We start from the raw sequence: 18,162 nt of genomic DNA on the forward strand, positions 1-18,162 counted from the left end.
GCTCCTCTTTCATTGGTCATGTTTTGGAGGCCTGAGCAAGAAAGGGGGAATCGGTACAGGTCTTTTGCTTGATAACGATACACACACTGCAGGGAGGCATCCGCCTTGTATTCAGTGCGATCCGTCGCCCGTGAACCCTCCTGCTCGTTGGGTAAACCCATGGGTTCTCTCGCACCATCCTTTGTCCCGCCTGAATGGGATGGACATGATCCATTCTTTGACAGTATAAACTCCTTTGACTGTAAACTCCTACAGCGCTTATGATAAGCACCTTTTCTCTGTGGCTCCGACCGCGCTGTCCGATCGTGAACGCAGTGTCTGTCCTCTTCCCCCAGCATGCATCAGCAGCAGTGGACGTACGTCGCCGTGGCGATGGCCATCCTGGTCCTGACCGTGTCAGCGTCCGAAGGGGGCAAGGCTGAGAAACAAGGTGAGACTGAATCTGAATCTGAATATGAAATATTAATATGAATTAATATTAATATTGATATGAATCTGAGACGGTGACTGACGGATCTCAGCGCTTCACATTTGAATAGTTTGACCTTTTGCTGAAGAATGGGCTTTAATTGCATCCTGCATAATCATAGATGTGATTGCAGTGTCTGTGTGTGTGTGTGTGTGCGCGTGTGTGTGTGTGTGTGTGTGTGTGTGTGCGTGTGTGTGTGCGTGTGTGTGTGCGTGTGTGTGTGAATGCATATGGATGTGTATGTGTGTGTGTAGTACTGTAGGTGTGTGTGTGTACTTATCCATGTGCGCTGTCCAACAGGAAAGAAGGATCGTAAGTCGGACTGCGGCGACTGGCAGTGGAGCGTGTGCGTCGCCAACGAGGGCGACTGCGGCCCGGGCACCAGAGAGGGCACGCGGACCGGCACCGACTGCAAGCAGACCATCAAGACCCAACGCTGCAAGATCCCGTGCAACTGGAAGAAGCAGTTCGGAGGCGAGTCGTCAAAAGCACCACGAGCCCACCGTCCACCGTCTTAAACATGCAGCGATAATGTGCATAGTGAATGAATTAAGATCCGTTCCAGAGCGCCGGCGCTGCGGTTTAGGGGTCCCTGAGCTGGAATGGATTTGCCCCCCCGGGGGCCCCATGCCGTAGCTCGTGGTCTGCGTGTCAGTGGCGCCGGCACTGGCTCCAGTCGCCGATTTCTTAGTATAGAATTCCCTGTGATCCCGGCTTAGAGGAGGGGATACAGCTGGGAAAAAGGGGAAAAAGGAGAGCCGCGCCTCGCGTATAGACCTGTATAGGAATGCATTTGTGAGATTGCGTGCATGAGTGTGTGTCTGTGTGTACATGCATGTGTGTGTGTGTGAGTACAAACAATGTGCGCAAACAAAGCATGGGCTGGCAGCCACTCTCCCCTCGGGAGGGGCTGCTGTGTGGACGCGTGCTGCTCGCTTGCAAATTACAGTCGGAGAGACTCAGGCTGTTAGAGCTCCACTGTATAGGAGGTCCCTGTAGGACGCCGCCTCCAACCAATGGCCGCTGCCCCCCCCCCGCCCCCCCCCAACCCCGCTCCCTCCTCTGACATCCATCCACCCCCCCACTCCTCCTCCTCCTCCTCCTCCTCCTCCTCTCTCTCTGATGAGCACCCTGGGATCTCAGAGCCAGGTGACAGGGGCCTCCGCTTTTATCCGTGAGGAAGCAGGGGGTTTGGGGGACAAGTGTCACCGTCGCCGGGGGAAACGAGGGGCAGCGGGGCGGGGGACGGAAGCGAGATGAGACTCGGGCACGCACACGCGCACGCACGTGCGCACACACACACACACACGCACACACACACTCACAGACAGACAAGTCATTAACTACACCTGCACACAGATAACGCGCAGACGGATCTGGAAAATCGCACGTGTACTGTATGCACGCGCGCGCACACACACACACGCACACACACACACACACACACACTTTCCTTTACACCAAGAATGCCCCGAGACTCTTTCTAATGTCGTCTGTGACAGTACAGATATAGTAAATATAAAAAGTCCAAATCTGGGCAGATTTTAATTGCTTCATCCAACCCGTGGGGTAAGGTCCTAATTACTTTATCCAAGCCGAAATATGTAAGTACATTTAATTTACTGCATGATCAGTCGTATTCAGGCGTTTTTGCAGTATGCGTTCTTCAATTACTACAAGCTGAGCATATCCCCGAGAGTGTAGATGACTATCAGTAGCTGACAGAAGCATTAGTCTGTGTTGGTATGTTCTATCTGGTAGGGCAGCTGTGTCTCAGGAGGTAGAGCAGGTGGTCCAATGACCGCAGGGTCAACGGTTCGATTCCCGGCTTCTCCTGTTGAGATGTCCAAGTGTCCTTGAGTAAGACACAAATTGCTTGCAATGAGAAAGTTCTCGCCTTGCATGGTAGCTTGCCACCACTGGTGTGTGAATGTATGTGTGAATGGGTGAACGAGAGGTCATTGTAAAGCGCTTTGTCCGTTAAGGTAGAAAGGTGCTACAGTATATGCTGCAAGTGCAGGCCAACCCCGTATGGGTTCAGCGCGTTTATAAGTAACAGTTTTGTTTATTCTGCTCGATCACTCCACAGGGGAATGTAAGTACGACTTCCAGGCTTGGGGGGAGTGTGACCTGGCGACGGGCAAGAAAAACCGGACGGGCGTCCTGAAGCGCGCCCTGATGGACGCCACCTGCCCCAGCACAGTCAGCGCCACCAAGCCCTGCGGCAAGATCCCCAAGACCAAGCTGCAAGGTACAGGAGAATAAGGTGCAACACGACGCCCGGTGTGTCCCGTTTGCTGCCTCTCACTCTGGCTGCACACGGCTCGCGATGTGAGAGACACAGTCGGTGGTTTTGTTATGCGTTGGACACGTTTACGCATAAAATCTCCGCAAGCACATTCTGTGACTTCGGAAATGAATGCTACCGTTGGTAGACGAGACTGTTGAAAGAGAGCTTCTTTACACATTTTCGGTTTACATACTGTATATGTTCACCTCACATATGGTAGCTTAGAGTTGGTCTTTGTCACACCGTAACCTTGGCAATGAGACGAAGGCGGTATATCTGAGTGTGTTGGGAACTCAGCAGTCGACCTCCTTGTAATTCCTCTCGCTGATTACATCTTGCTGAAGCCTCAAATCCTCTGAATGATTTCATCTGAGATAGTACCAGACTTCTCACCTATTCATATTCAATCTTCATGTTGGTACATTTAGACACTCTCTACTACCACATACATAAACTAATTTGCCAAGGGAAACAGTGAGACATAGCAAAATGGCTTCCATCATTTTGAATTAGCAGGAAAACTAAATAGGTAATAGAATCCAAGACAATAAAATTGTTTTTGCTTAGTCATGTGATCGTAACCAGGCTGAGATGGTTAGAAACCCATGGGACTGTTGCTCACATACTGTAACATGATATGGAACACATAGATAATGGCGGTGCCTGTGGTATTATCCCAGGTAATTGTGGTGCCTGTGGTATTATACAACTCACTGGACTGTGCGTTGAATCAAAGATTGTCTTGGTTTTATTTAATCAGGGGATTAGACCAGGTAAAAATTTAAACAGAGGATTAGATGGATTACATCATCAGAAAATACATTACCCAGGATTCACAACAAGCCCGTATTACCATTTAATTTTCATTTTGACCAAACCTCCCCAGTTACTGAACTGGTATCTTCCTTACAATATCTGGGAGGCCAGAGTCCTTTCAAAGTAATCAGTATTTCTTTTTTTTTATTATATAATTTCATTTACAAACAACATTCCAGACAGCAAGACCTTTCAAAAAAATAAACAGCAACAACAGCAAAAAATAAATAAAAATAAATAAATAAAAAGACCAACGTTGCCCTGTGGAGTAGTCTACAGACAAATTGCTGTGTCACATCTTTTTTAATCAGTATTTCTAATACATACTGTAGGCGACATAATGTTGAGGAAAGTACTTATTGTCTGGTATATAAATAGAGACATACTGTGCAGGTATCTTAGTACTGTAACTGGTTGATATTGTCTTCTATCTCCATGTGGTAGAATCTGTCCAATCTGAACGTATGGACATAGTATAGCCAGTGTGCTTATTCTATATTTAGGGAGCGTACAAGGTGAGAACTTGTTAGGCTTGTTTTTGTACGCTCAGTACAGAGACAGTAATCTGTCAGTTGAGTCAGCCAGAAACAGCATCTCAAGCATCGATCGGGATGCTGCCGTTGGCTTTCAATTAGGTAGCTAACACCAAGGTTCTGTAGGGTGGCTGAACACACGCTGTCCATTTGATCAGGATTTCTGGGTTCACCTTCGGTTTCTCCTGCATCTGGAATCACCCAGAGGGAGTGAGTCATGAGGGTGAAAGATGGTAAGCCATATCTGCCTGTGTGTGGAGAGTGTGTCAGACTGACAGAGGCTCGGTAATGGTTGTCAACACAGCGGCAGTATCTGAGCAGTATAAGCCTAGCAAAGCCTATTAGTGTGTCACATGTAGGGAGAATCACCCAAATTAAAATCCTATTCAAATGAATGCAAAGCTAAAGTATGTATTCCAAGGGTAGAATGTATATGAGGAGTTGGATATACGGTCACAGTGTGTGTGTGTGTGTGTGTGTGTGTGTGTGTGTGTGTGTGTGTGTGTTGTGTGTGTGTGTGTGTGTGTGTGTGTGCCTGTGTGTATGGCTGTCTGTGTGTGTGTGTGTGTGTGTGTGTGTGTGTGTGTATGGTTGTGTGTGTGTGTGTGTGTGTGTGTGTGTGTGTGTGTGTGTGTGTGTGCGTGCGTGCGTGCGTGCGTGCGTGTGTATGGTTGTGTATGTGTGTCTGTGTGTGTGTGCATGTTTGGTTGTGTATGTGTGTGTGCGTGCGTGTGTGTGTGTGTGTACTTGGGTGGGTGTGTGTGTGTGCACTCGTGTGTGTAATCACTTCTAATGAAGCCCAAAGCCCGGGGGGGAGGCAGAGTGAGGTGGAGGTGAAGGGAGGTCGGTGTAAAGAGAGGCGTGCTCTCTCTCAGAGAGAGGCCTGGCTTGCTGTCTCTGCCAGTTGTGAGATAAGCTCTGAGAAGCAAAGGGGTTACCGGGAGAAAGTAAGGTTGATGGGGTTACTGTGTGTATGTGTGTGCGTGTATGTGTGTATGTGTGTATGTGTGTATGTGTGCATGTGTGTATGTGTGTTTGTGTGTGTGTGTGTGTGTGCTGGGGGGTGGGGCGGCGATAGGGGTGTCCACCGAGTCACAGCACAGTGAATAATCATAAAAAAAAGACACAAAAAAGGCACCTGGCGGCTCGCAAGGGCTATCTCACCTCTGGCTGTATCTGCAATTCAAAGCGGCCACCTTGGATGCAGGGGATAGGTTACCTCTGACTACTGCAGTCATCTGGGCAGGAGGAGACATCTGTCATCGCCAGACTCTGTGAGCGACGGGAGATTTGGGGCGTCACAGCTCCCTCACCGTCCGCGCCTCGGCTGGAACGCTCTCTCTCCCATGCGGAATGGGAACCGAGAGGAACCGGGAACAAAAGTGGATGCGAAACACTATGAATACCTGCTGCTGGGAGATCTCCCAAGTCCGCCCCCCCCCCCCCCCCCCCACACTCTCTTTTCACGCCAAGCGGCGGGAGGCCCGCGCTGGGAGCGTCGCCGGGTGCCAGGGTTTGTTTTGGGCGAAGCGAGGCGCTACAACTCTGTCATCTCTGAATAGTTTCGAAGGGGGCTGCCTTGGACAGAGACGCTGTGACTCCCCGGAGAGAGCTGTGCCGTTCTTGGTCCTTGAATGAGAAGACGGAGCATTCAGATGCCGCCGCCTCCTTCTGGCGCTGGGGCCCGCTCTTCATACCTGGCGCCAACTGGAAATGAAACCTGACTTGGACTGATTGCAAGCCTGCATCAAAAGCCCGGAGGCAGAATAGCGAGGAGGCGCGTTATTGTGCCAGTGCAACAGAAAGCCGTCCCGCGTGTCGCACTGTGGGTTCTTATCTCCTGGTCAGGGCCAGAACGGAGAAATGTGTTGCTGCCTCGCCCCGGAGAGTAGATATATGCTGACAAAGACATCGGGCGAAAACAGTCGAACAAATGAAAACAAGGAAACCGGGCGGGGAAAAGTGATTTCGGTGCTTGTGTGTGTAAGAGAGCAGTTCCATTCCCCACATGCTCACTTTGTTCAGTGAATGACGTGAGTGTATTAGCAAGACTATAGATTATATAGTTTGTTGAGAGCTTTGACAGGGCCCTATTCCAGAAAGCGGGTTTGGTGAAAACTCTGAGTTTGCTACAGTAACCCTGAGATTGAATTCAATTCAGTTGAACTATCACGGTTAGCAGAGTTCATTCAGAATCTTCGCTAAACCCACTTTCTGGAATATCCAGGCATTTCTAGATGTTTTGGTTTCATGTTTTGTTGGTACAGTATGTTTTCTCAGCAAAAGATGATATTATCATCAAGATAACAGATGCTTGAAACAGAGGGCCCTATTTTGGTGAGTCAGATGCTGTCAGTAACGCAGACACAAAAGTGATGACGGTGGCGCTTTAAGGTGTGGCCAGTGCAATCTCGCCTAATTTTGTGACTGAGGATGATAGCACACAAGTGCCACTGTAAAAGAATTTGGATTCTGCTAACAAAATTGCAGGGCTGCCAGAACACTGCACCCCCCCCCAAAAAAAAGGACACACTGACTTGTTATGTGCCACCCGTGTACACACAAAGTAACCTAACCTACCCCATTTATACACAAATGTGTTGATTTGTGTGGCTCTCTAAAAGGACGTTCATTACAATTTAAATACAAAATCATAGCTGGTGGTGACAAAATCCTAAAGATTCAAAATGTGTTTATTCGCCATACACATACTACGAATTTGACTAGGGTAATGGCATACACTGATGGAGATGACATAAGTCAGGGTGAAAGGACAGGACAGAACAGTGCAAATACATGACAGTGCAAATGCAATACAAAAAACAGTGCAAATACAAAATATGAATGTCCGATCATCAATAATTCCTCTCAGGATCTTGGGATTGGATACTGCACTACTGTGGCGCTGGCGATAGCGCTCCTGAATCATCTCATCATGCTCGAGATGCATTCCTCTCAGCGGCGACTCTTTAATCAACAAACACTAATGTTGGAGGATCTCATTTTGGCAGCAAGTGGAAATTTGCTTCAGATCAGGTACACAGACGACACAAACAGGTGTTGATTAGGCAGCTGACATTCAAGTCTTTTGCCACACGGATGCCGCTATGTCACCCTGAACGCTGTGTCATCCTGAACGCTGTGTCATCCTGAACGCTGTGTCATCCTGAACGCACCAAAAACCTGGGAGGAGAGAAAGAAGTGTTTGAATCATGCCTTTTGAATCATGCCAGGTATTTGAATCATGCCTCTAAGTTTCTGAAAAAGGCAAAGAAGCACACACACACACACACACACACACACACACACACACACACACACACACACACACACACACAGTAAATCATGTGTAATCAAACAGACCAGACAAATGTATCAGGAGACAGACTGGCAGACATACTGGCAGACACTGACTCGTCGACCGACCAACCAACCTACAGTAGGCTAACGTCTAACTGACCAACTGCCAAAGCTACCGACAGAAAAGACCAGCCACACACAGACAGCTACAGCCACACAGACTGACAGGCTATAATAGAGGTAATAGTAGGTAGTTTACTGATCCCTAGGGGGAAATTGACATAGACAGACAGACACCGGCGCAGACATCAGAGACAGACGGCCGTAAGGGCTTATATGCAAGGTGGTTGTGTTGCTCCCGTCCACCGGAGCAGAACGGCAGAGAGGGTGGCACTGGCCGCAGCTCCTGTCATGGCTGCCAGTTTCCCAAATCCGCTCTCGTGGGACAATGATAAAGCATTTTCCATACAGCGCACACACACACACACACACACACACACACACACACACACACACACACACACACACACACACACACACACACACACACACACACACACACACAAGCCCACCAAAACCTGCACCATCTGGCCAACTGCAGAAGGATTTTCTCTAAGCCCCTAGAGCGTGTGCAAAGGACATGAGCTTACATTGAATATAGTGCTATTACAGGGCATTCTTCTCCTCAGTGACAGCAATATCACAAAATATGACCATATTCCAGTTGAAAGTCCACATTATGATCGATCTAATCTGAGTACCCAGAAGCACTCGCTGTGACAAGAACTTGTGGTAACAAGCTATACAGCATGATATCCGTGGACATCATATTTTACAATAGTATGCTGATTGGCCCGTGCAGATAGTGGCCTGTGTGGAGAGGCTGATTTGACACACTGACCCCAGATTTCCACTTTTCAAATATTGCTTGAGAGTCCTGTACTCTAGCGAGCTGTTGTAGTACAGGGCCCAGGTGTATGATCTCCAAACACAGTTTGGCTGCAGAGTAACTATTCAAATATGTGATGTCACTCCCCCTGACTCCCCCTGTTCGTCTCGCAGACTCCAAGAAGCCGAAGAGGGAGGGGAAGAAGAGAGAGCGCACACCGATGGACTAGTGACGCATCACAGACAGGAAACAGGAAGTGAGTAACGAGGCATTTAGTGCCCCATCTCAACATGGTTCCTCTTTGTATGTCCTGTAGGTTGAGAGTAGGAGTCTGTAGCAACTACAAAACAGTGGTGTAATGGATTGTAGTGACAAAACTATGTTTTTTCCTCCTTGTATCACATTGAAAAGAACTGTATGTTGTTGTAGGTGACCTAATGCTTGGATGTAAGAGTACTGCAAATGGACAAAGTGTTTCTTACTAAAATGCTTATCTAATAACATTTTCTGGGTAATTTTGTAAAGTAAAAATAAATAGTTTTAAAATAAAAAATAACAGCAGTTTTTTCAAGTAAATATTGCTCAATTTGTCTTGATTTTATTGCAACTGTACACTTCAAAACTCAATCTCATTGATATTGTCATAAAAATGCTTTTAATTTGGTCTCATTGATGTATTTTCTCTGACAATTACCCCTGTACAATCTGCCAATAGGAATAATATCCTAAAAATAAAATGCTGTTTAAACAATGTTATACATTTTCTTTGTATTGGTCAGCAGATACAGTATAACTTTAGGTCAATTGAACTGATATTCCCAGTGATAATCATAGAAAGAAAGATATCCTATCATCTGGTAACTCCATGAAGTAGCTACTGTACGTGTGTCCACTAACTGTGTCCAGTATTGGTTATTGTTATTGCTGCTTGTCTCACTTAGAAGAGTCCCATGAAATCTTTATAGATGAGCTGATATTTTGTTTCCAGCTGGAGTTATAACTTTTCTCTCAATCCTTCTTCCCTCAGTAGGCCTAATACATGTTCAATAAAGATTGAGATGTTCAAACACATTTGGTTTGGTTGTCATGTATTATATCATATAACACCATATTCTTACTGCATGTTGATAGGAAATTCAATAATCTTCGAAAACAAGTGCCCCCCCCCAAACAGTTTGTTCATAATATCACTTTCCATGTCATTATTCAACATTATTGACACAGAGTCATCAAACACATTTCTCAAGATTTTTATTTGAATTCATTTTCAAAAGAATATGGCACAATATATCCACTGAATGTAGTAGTTCATTTTATAGCTTTGCAGGTGGCCAGTGATGTTAACACTCAGATTCATTGTCCAGAACAAATAATCAATCATCAATTCAAAAGGAAATCAATACCATTGCTACTGTACATATTGGAGGGGGTGGGGGGGTTGAGGGTAAAGAAGAGCGGGGAACATTCAGATAGCTATTAAACACGTTATGTACATTTTAACTGTACCGCATCCGAATTACATAATGTATCCTATAGATATATACAATTCAAACAATGTATCTACCATATGAGGAGCCACAAGCCACAGTGAATGAGTGCACAATGAGAATCTACATATTGAACTAAAAACCTGTACTGTATGTAGCACAGGTAGGGAGGCTAGGGAGGGTTTCACCCATGCGCCCATTTCAAGAGGCTTTCCTGCTAAAGTTAAAATTGGTCAAGACAAGGATTTGGTTGTTTTCCGAAAAACAATTTCTCAGAGATCTTGAAGAGCCTCTGAAGTTTCCAACATGGCCGCATGCAGTAACAGCTGGTCTGGAGTTTCTCCCTATGGTGAGTTGATGTCCCTTATCTTTCATTGATCATTTACAATTTGAACCAAAATGGACAAAAAACACAGCTCCCTCTTGGCCTGTCACAGACTGGTGCAACCAATTTGAGCGTTTCATAGTATCATGGATTTTCTTTTCTATAGATCACTAGAAAATATCATTTTATCTCTGACTTGCAGTAGTATCAGTCCCACACATGGGGCAACGTTTGTGTAAGTAGAACGTAACTATGGAAAAGTTTAGTCTAATTCTATATTTCACAAGGCAGTCTTCCATTCCTTCAGAAACCATGCCTTTGGAAATGTCAATATACTGTACATGTCTTTTTACTTTCAAATAAACAAGGTTTGTTTTTCCGTCACACCTTTTAAAAGTCAGCATTCAGCGTTCAAAACTGTCGCTTTCTTCAAGAAAAGTGTTTTCAGTTAAAGTAACTCATGCTGGTTAGATCTGTAACTCCTCTTAAATATCATTTTTCTAACATTTCAGAATTTTCAATATTACATTTGTACATCCATACAATAAACAGAGATGTATAAAATGTGATACAAAATATACAGTATAATGACAATTATGTATTTGTGTGGGCAAAAATGAATGCCCATTCTACATTACTCTACAGTATACTCTATGTTTACATTTCACTGAATGTTGTGTGTCAGTGAGTCTTTGGAAGCCATTTGCTTTTGAGACACTGTTCAAAGTAGGAACAAGAGAGAGAGACATGTAATTACTCAGTACCAGGTGTGCCCTGTGACTCTTTTTTTTCACACACACAGATGCCTTCTGATGTCTTCATGCTAGAGTTGTCTTGTAAAGCAAAGCACACATACACTCATTAACTCTCACACGGCTATACAGCTGTACACTCACATACAGTATTGGATCAAAACACACACACACACACACGCACACACACACACACACACACCCACACACACACACACACACACACACACACACACACACACACACACACACACACACACACACACACACGCATACACACACACGGACAATTAATGTGTAACCTTCAAAACCTGCCTACAGGGATTAAGACAGACTATTGCCATCATTGATGTAAGAGATAGAGTTAGATCTGAAATGATGAATTATGATGGTGATGTGGGATTGTTCAGTCACACGGTACCAGTGGCTTCTCACCACAATGAAGTTAGTGAGGGAGAACAGGAGCTCAGCACTGCTAGACATGCATGTTAAAGGTACAGTCTGCAGTTTGGCTCAGAAGCACTTTTTGTTATATGTTTTGTAATTCACATTACATTCCGACAGCAATTAATAAATAAAATGCTCTGACACTAAAATGAAATAAATCTATAATATCTGTGGAAGTCGCAAGACTGTAATAAATGCCTCCAATCATTTTCAGTTGCCAACTTGAAATGATTGGATGGCTTACAGTACATGCCTGTCAACCTACCTACATGCGCGTGTAATTTGTTTTCCCCCAGTTTGGAGGGAGGCCTGAAGGGATTTCATTCAAAATTTTTCCTAAGTCTAACAGGAAATCACAAACTGCATACTGCACCTTTAAATGAATAAACATCATCATCCAACGGTAACCTGTACTTTACAAATAGAAAATACATTGTGCTTTTCAACATGTCTGACTATTACTGAACCACCTGGTTGCGCTGCAACAGAAGTGTGAGGTTTAACATTAGAGAGCAATTTACAAATGTTAATGTGGTTCTAGATATTAAGGCACTTTAAATTGCTCTGTACAATCTGACGATATGTTGTCTGTTTCAGCGACACCTCTAACACCACATAGTGAAATCATCGCCTTGGGTGTTAAGAGTAACTGTCAACTGATAGCAGAGAATCAGTGGCTACCACGCTTACTGGTAGCATCTTTACCCCTTAAGAAAAAACAAAAACCTCACCATTAAGTGTAAATTCGTTTTTTTTGCTCTTTTTGTTACTTTTTTCCCTAAAAATAAACGTTTAAGATATCTCCCTAAACAGGAGTTTAGCCCTTTGATATAAGCCGTGTGAGAAGGAGCCTAGTTAGCTCTGACGGCACATTTTGATCTGTTGACGCCATGGAGACAACGTTTATGGGATGCCAGAGAATGCTGAAGAGTGGAAGAATGCCATCTTGTATACTGACAAGTGAATCCAACATCTCACAGACACTGAGCTACTGTGCTGTACTGTGTTCTGTCTAAAATATTACTTCAGTGTGGGACCGACGAGCCATACAGTACAGACACATCAGAGACTGCCAAACATTGCTGCCAAACATCCTATTTTGTTTACCTTGAAGTTAAAGACTCCTTTTAAAACCATTCCTGTAGGAAAGATCGTTCCTCGTTAGATCATCCCTGTAGGAAACCCTTTGGCTGACCCGAACTATAATGTCTACCATTTTTTCCAAACATGGCCCACATGCTCTGAGACACAACTGCGAGAGCCTGTTGTGTATCCTGTCGGCCACTGGCCTCCTCAGCAACCGTGACTACTAGAGCGTGCTTATCTAGGTCATACTGAGCGGTCACCTCAGGGGCTGCATGTTCCTTCTGTGCGTTCTTACGCCAGCCAGCCACTTTAACACATGGCAATGTACGCTCCCTTGAGCTTTAGCCCTGACTCACTTCCACCCACCAAAGACAAAGCAGAACAGGAATAGCTTTCGTCACATTTCTGTCAAACGATATTCCACTTAAGCGTAAGAGGGTAAAAGATTGAGTGGGAGTTTCACTTCAGAATAGTGTGTCTAGCAGTAAACGGAGCGTTCGGTCAAAGCAGCGGCGGACATTTTGCAGCCAGGTGATAAGTGATTTTCTATCAAACAGCTGGGTGTTCACATCAAAGCGGGCCTTGTACCACCAGTTGTGTTGGCGTGCACTTTAGTTTCTCGCTGGAATCACTCAAACGACAGCTTAGTCTGAGATTAATCAGACGTCCCGGGAAGCTTGGAGGCCTTTAGACGCCGCTGAGAGGTGTGACAGATGACACGCAGACACGGGTCCACTTATCACACTGACGGATGGCTGGACGCTCAGCTCGGATGGATGCCGCGCCTCGCACAGCTTGCTGGGATTGGCCCGTCTTGTGACTGACGGACTGAGTTATTTGGTGATGCCAACAGTCCGGCGGGGGACACCTCCATTTAAATCAGCGTGACAGGGTGGCGGCATTCGGTTTTGTCTTTTATCGTCCTATTCCCTTTCTTCAGAAAGTTTTATCAAGCAAAGCACAATATTCATGAATAGAAGGAGAGAGAGACATACAGAACAAGAGAGGGATTGAGAGAGAGGAAACGAGAAATGGAGAGAGAGAGACAGAGAGCGAGAAAGAAGAGAATGAGAGGGAGAGAGACAGAGAGAGGGAGAGAGAGAGGAGGGAGAGAGAGAGAGAGAGAGAGAGAGAGGAGAACGTGGATGAGAAAGAAGGAGAGAGAGAGTGATAGTAAGCTTGTGTGTCTTGTTCCCTATGCTTATGAGTACAGCTAAACAAAGGCCTGGTCTAGTATAGCGTCCAGTCACACATAGCAGCACAGGGAGTGGGCGGGGCACTAGGAGGGACGTGTACAGTAAACCAAGCTGAGCGTGTGATGGACACTCTTTAATCTCCAATGTAGGTGTTCCACATCATCTCTGAATCTGATGGAGCTCACAGGGAATTTCCATTTAACAGGCCTGTCCGAGATAGACGCAAGTGTCAATGCGCAAATTACTTTCTGTTAAGCCCCATCAACCACAGAGGCGCCATCCAATCGCAAGTGCTGCTTTGCATTCATTACAGAGATTTGGTTTGAGTTTAGCATTCTCTATGGACAAAATGCATGGATAACTAGGCCTACCATACATGTTTTATCACAGATATTACGGCTATGTGCTTGTTATTATGATATTTATAATTAGATTGCGCCTGAGCATGGGATATGAGTCCATCTGCACGTATACCATCTATTCACATGATTTATACAGTTCATCTCATGATATGACACTGATACATCTAACGTACCGACATGAAAATAGCCCTTATAATTCACAAGGCCTGCGAATAAAAGTAGGTCCCGTTCAGAGGCATCAACACAAACACAAACTAACATTCACTAAGAGAGATTCAACCCCCTGGATAAGTAACCCATCGGTTTCCCAACAAATACAACCTTTGACAACAGCAAGTAAGACAACCAAGCATACACATTCACACAAAGGCACGCACACACACATACACACACGCATGCGCACACACACACACGCACGCACGCACGCACGCACGCACACACGCACACACACACACACACACACACACACTACAGCATAACATAACCCACTAATCAATAGGATGAAAGAAATGTGGAGAATCCCCAGTGCCTGTATCCACAGAAACCATTCTGTGGGCCTTGGTCTCTGGGTCTCCCACACAGCCATAGAAACACACCAGACCTGTTCCCGTTGAATGAAATAGTGCTGAGCTCCTGCTACTCGTGGGCCCTCTGTGTGAATAGGAAGGCTTTCAGCATCAGTAAACAAGCTGACAGCAGACACATACATATCTGATTAGCTTCTATAAAACAAACAAACAAACATTAAAAACACTTCATATCACAAGATAAAATCTGAGATCACGGTAGTTAACTACAAGGCAATGTGACCAAACAATCCCTTTTGATATTTTATGCAGTATTTATCTGTGTCACTGTTATTGTTTGTTTTCCCCTGAATGATGTTATATGAGCCCTCCTGTGGCACTAAAGGGGGTAAATATGTGCGTTTTATAAATTTGAAATTTCATTTGGAAACTTTATTTGAAACTTCACAAATTTGAAATTTAAAACTTTTAATCATACTTCACATGACTGTGGAACTTTGGGCTGTGATTTCTTTAAGGGGTGGTGTTTCTCCATCTCTGGAGATCAAAGATTTCCCAGCCATGGCATGTAGTGGTGTGGGTACGCCAGAGGCAATTTAGACAAGCTGTTGCAAATTGAATCACGGCAACACAAAGTGCCAGTGGCGTACAGAAACAGCTTGTAACATACAATAATGTCCTTGAGTTATGGTTGATGGCGGCCATCTTCATTAATATTCACTCTCACTCTCAGACCAACACGCATACTGTGCACACACACAAAGACACACAAAGAAACACGCACACACACGCATACACACACGCACGCACGCAAACACACACACACACACACCACTTATATATTGAGCACATTGATATAATACAGTTATATACAGGGATCTTTTTACACTGATCTTCAAACTTGAGGTTTGTGGATTCAGTCAGCCCTATTTTCCCTTAGAGTTTTGTGTATTGTACACAGTGTAGAACCTTCTGTTGAACTGTCTACTTTGTGTTCCATCTATTTGTTCTGCTGTGTGGTTTTACTGTCAAAATCATGTCTGCAAATTTGCATCACATACAGTACTGTCCTCTGTTTTTCTGATTCTGTATATCAATGTCAATTTCAGCATTGCTGTGAGATGCATATTCACTCGAGACTTAGCAACGACATTCATTGAGCACTGTTGCAATAATGTTGTGGATTGTAATGAATCCATCTCTCAAAGTATTATTTCTGCTATCCACAATATTCCCATTTTGTTTCTGCACCGAAGTAAAAATCTGCAACAAATCTAAATACAACTGACTACAGTTGAACTCGTGTAAAGTGCTACAACAGGTTATTGAGAAGAGAAATAAATGAAAAACAAAGGAAACTGTTTCTCATACACACACACACACACACACACACACACTCTCTCTCTCTCTCACACACACACACACACACACACACACACACACACATAAACACACATCCAAAACACACCCACTATATGGCGCACGCACACAGATACTGTACAAGCAAACACACACACACACACACACACACACACACACACACACACACACACACACACACACACACACACAGTCATGTGCACACACAAACAAGTGCACCCACCCCCGCACACACACACACACACACACACACACACACACACACACACACACACACACACACACACACACACACACAAGCAAGTGCACACACACACACACACACACACACCTTCACACACCTTCACACATACCCATGCACAGAGACACGCGTGTTCATCTGGCAGACCTAATGTTTTTGTACTGGCAGAGTAGGAGATGCTTGAATGTCTTTTTGAAAGTGACGTTGCAGAGGGCATAGCACGCCGGGTTGATGGTGCTGTTGATGTAGCACAGCCAGTAGCCGATAGTCCACACCGTGTTGGGGATGCAGCTGGAGCAGAAGGTGTTGATCAGCACCATGACGTTGTAGGGCGTCCAGGTGGCCACGAATGCCACCAGGATGGCCATGATGGTGCGCGTCACCTTCTTCTCCCGCGACGGCGGCCCCTTCTTCTTCTTGGGCGGCTGCTTGGTCATCTTCACAATCTTCCTCGCCACATGGTTCTGCTTCTCGGTGGCGGGCACGATCTCCACAGTGGCGTTGGAGGGAGTGTAGCAGTCCCCCTTGGGTGACTTGGTCTTGATCTTGATGCAGGTGAGCTTGGAGCCGCCCGCCTTGGCGTGCGGGCGCGGCGGCGGAGGCGGTGCCGTCTGGCTGGGCCCCGGGCTGCAGTTGGCGCCGGCCGCTCCCGGCTCCGCCCCCGGCTCCGCCCCCGCCTCGTCCTTCTGGATGGACGGGGCAGCGCTGCCGGACGTCGAGTCATTGGAGCTCTCCTTCTCCTCCCCGGGGGCGCAGTTCTCCTTGGCGCCGTCCTCGCCCTCCGTCTCTGCCTCCCCGCCCGCCGCGCACGGGCCCTTGCCGTTCTGCAGCTTGCCGTCATGCTGGTCGGGGTGCTCACCGTCGATGGTCTGGGTCTGGGGGCGCTCTGCCTCTTCGGCGGCCACGTTGTTGTTATTGGGTTTGGGCGCGTGGCTCCGCCCCTGGTTGGGGGAGACGGCGCCGCCCGCGTGGCTGGCCCCCGACGGCTTACGGTTGTCTCTCTTCACGCGGCTCTTGCTGGCGCGGGAGATCTGCCAGTACAGCACGATCATGATGATGACGGGCAGGTAGAAGGCGGCGATGGCGGTGCCGAAGGTCACGGCGGCGTTGGAGAAGAACTGGATGTAGCACTCTTTCTCGGGAACCGTCCGCCCGCCCACGATGAACTGCCAGAACAGGATGGCAGGGGCCCAGAGGATGAATGACAGGACCCAGGCCGCGGCGATCATCATCCCCGCCATCTTGGTCGTCCGCTTGACGGGGTAGCTGAGGGGTTTGGTGACGCAGAAATACCTGTCAAAGCTGATGATGAGCAGGTTCATGACGGACGCATTGCTGACCACGTAGTCCAAGGCTAGCCACAGGTCACACACGATCGGCCCCAGGGGCCAGTAGCCCATCACGATGTAGACCGTATACAAGTTCATAGAGCACAGTCCGATGATAAGGTCAGCGCATGCTAGACTGAATAGAAAATAGTTGTTGACAGTCTGTAGGTTTCTATTGACTTTAATGGAAAGCATGACCAGGATGTTTCCGATGACCGTCACCAGGCTGAGAGAGCCGGCCACTAGCACGATGAAGACCACCTCTACGGTCTTGTAGGGGCTCTCGGTTTCATCCACGGCATCCGTGTCGTTGCCCTCAGAGGCGTTCCAGTAGGTGAAATTGAACACATCCATTGCATTTGGTCTTGAGTCGCGCTCTTCTGTCTCAGTTGGAATCTGGGCTTGAAATCGCCAGCAGGCCTGTGGAGAAAAGGAGAAAAGGAAAAGGTTGGTGTCACACAAGATGAATCTTCTTTCTTTTTGGTTGTCCGCTGTCCCTAAACCACCGTAAAAGGAGGTGAAAGATTATGAGCTTCTTGCTCCCCCCAACGTTTTATTGAACAGTGTCTACAATATCTACAGCTGCACATAAACCTACAGTAGTTCACAGTACAAAGATCAATAACGCTACATTCACTTTCAGCAAAATGATTGAGCAAAAGTAATTTCAAACACTATTTCACTGTGAAAGTCCCATTTCCAAACGGTTCTCAGACATTCAGAAGTTTGTTTGA

At 46.2% G+C, this 18,162-nt stretch overlaps 2 protein-coding genes across 2 annotated transcripts; one reads left to right on the forward strand and one right to left on the reverse strand.

Annotated features, from left to right (window-relative positions):
• Positions 1 to 336: 336 nt before the first annotated feature.
• Positions 337 to 8,526, forward strand: ptn (pleiotrophin; the record flags this gene model as incomplete). The annotated part of the gene is made up of 4 exons (XM_084447895.1): positions 337 to 430; positions 770 to 943; positions 2,559 to 2,720; positions 8,471 to 8,526. The coding sequence occupies 4 exons, from the start codon at positions 337 to 339 to the stop codon at positions 8,524 to 8,526; spliced, it is 486 nt and encodes a 161-aa protein (XP_084304021.1).
• Positions 8,527 to 16,234: 7,708 nt separating this feature from the next.
• Positions 16,235 to 17,785, reverse strand: chrm2a (cholinergic receptor, muscarinic 2a; the record flags this gene model as incomplete). The annotated part of the gene is made up of 1 exon (XM_084447587.1): positions 16,235 to 17,785. Exon 1 carries the CDS (start codon positions 17,780 to 17,782, stop codon positions 16,235 to 16,237), a length of 1,548 nt encoding a protein of 515 aa, XP_084303713.1. The 5' UTR covers positions 17,783 to 17,785.
• Between the last annotated feature and the right edge of the window lie 377 nt (positions 17,786 to 18,162).

The sequence above is a fragment of the Borostomias antarcticus genome (assembly GCF_949987555.1).
Source record: "Borostomias antarcticus genome assembly, chromosome: 13".
Taxonomy (NCBI): Eukaryota; Metazoa; Chordata; class Actinopteri; order Stomiiformes; family Stomiidae; genus Borostomias; species Borostomias antarcticus.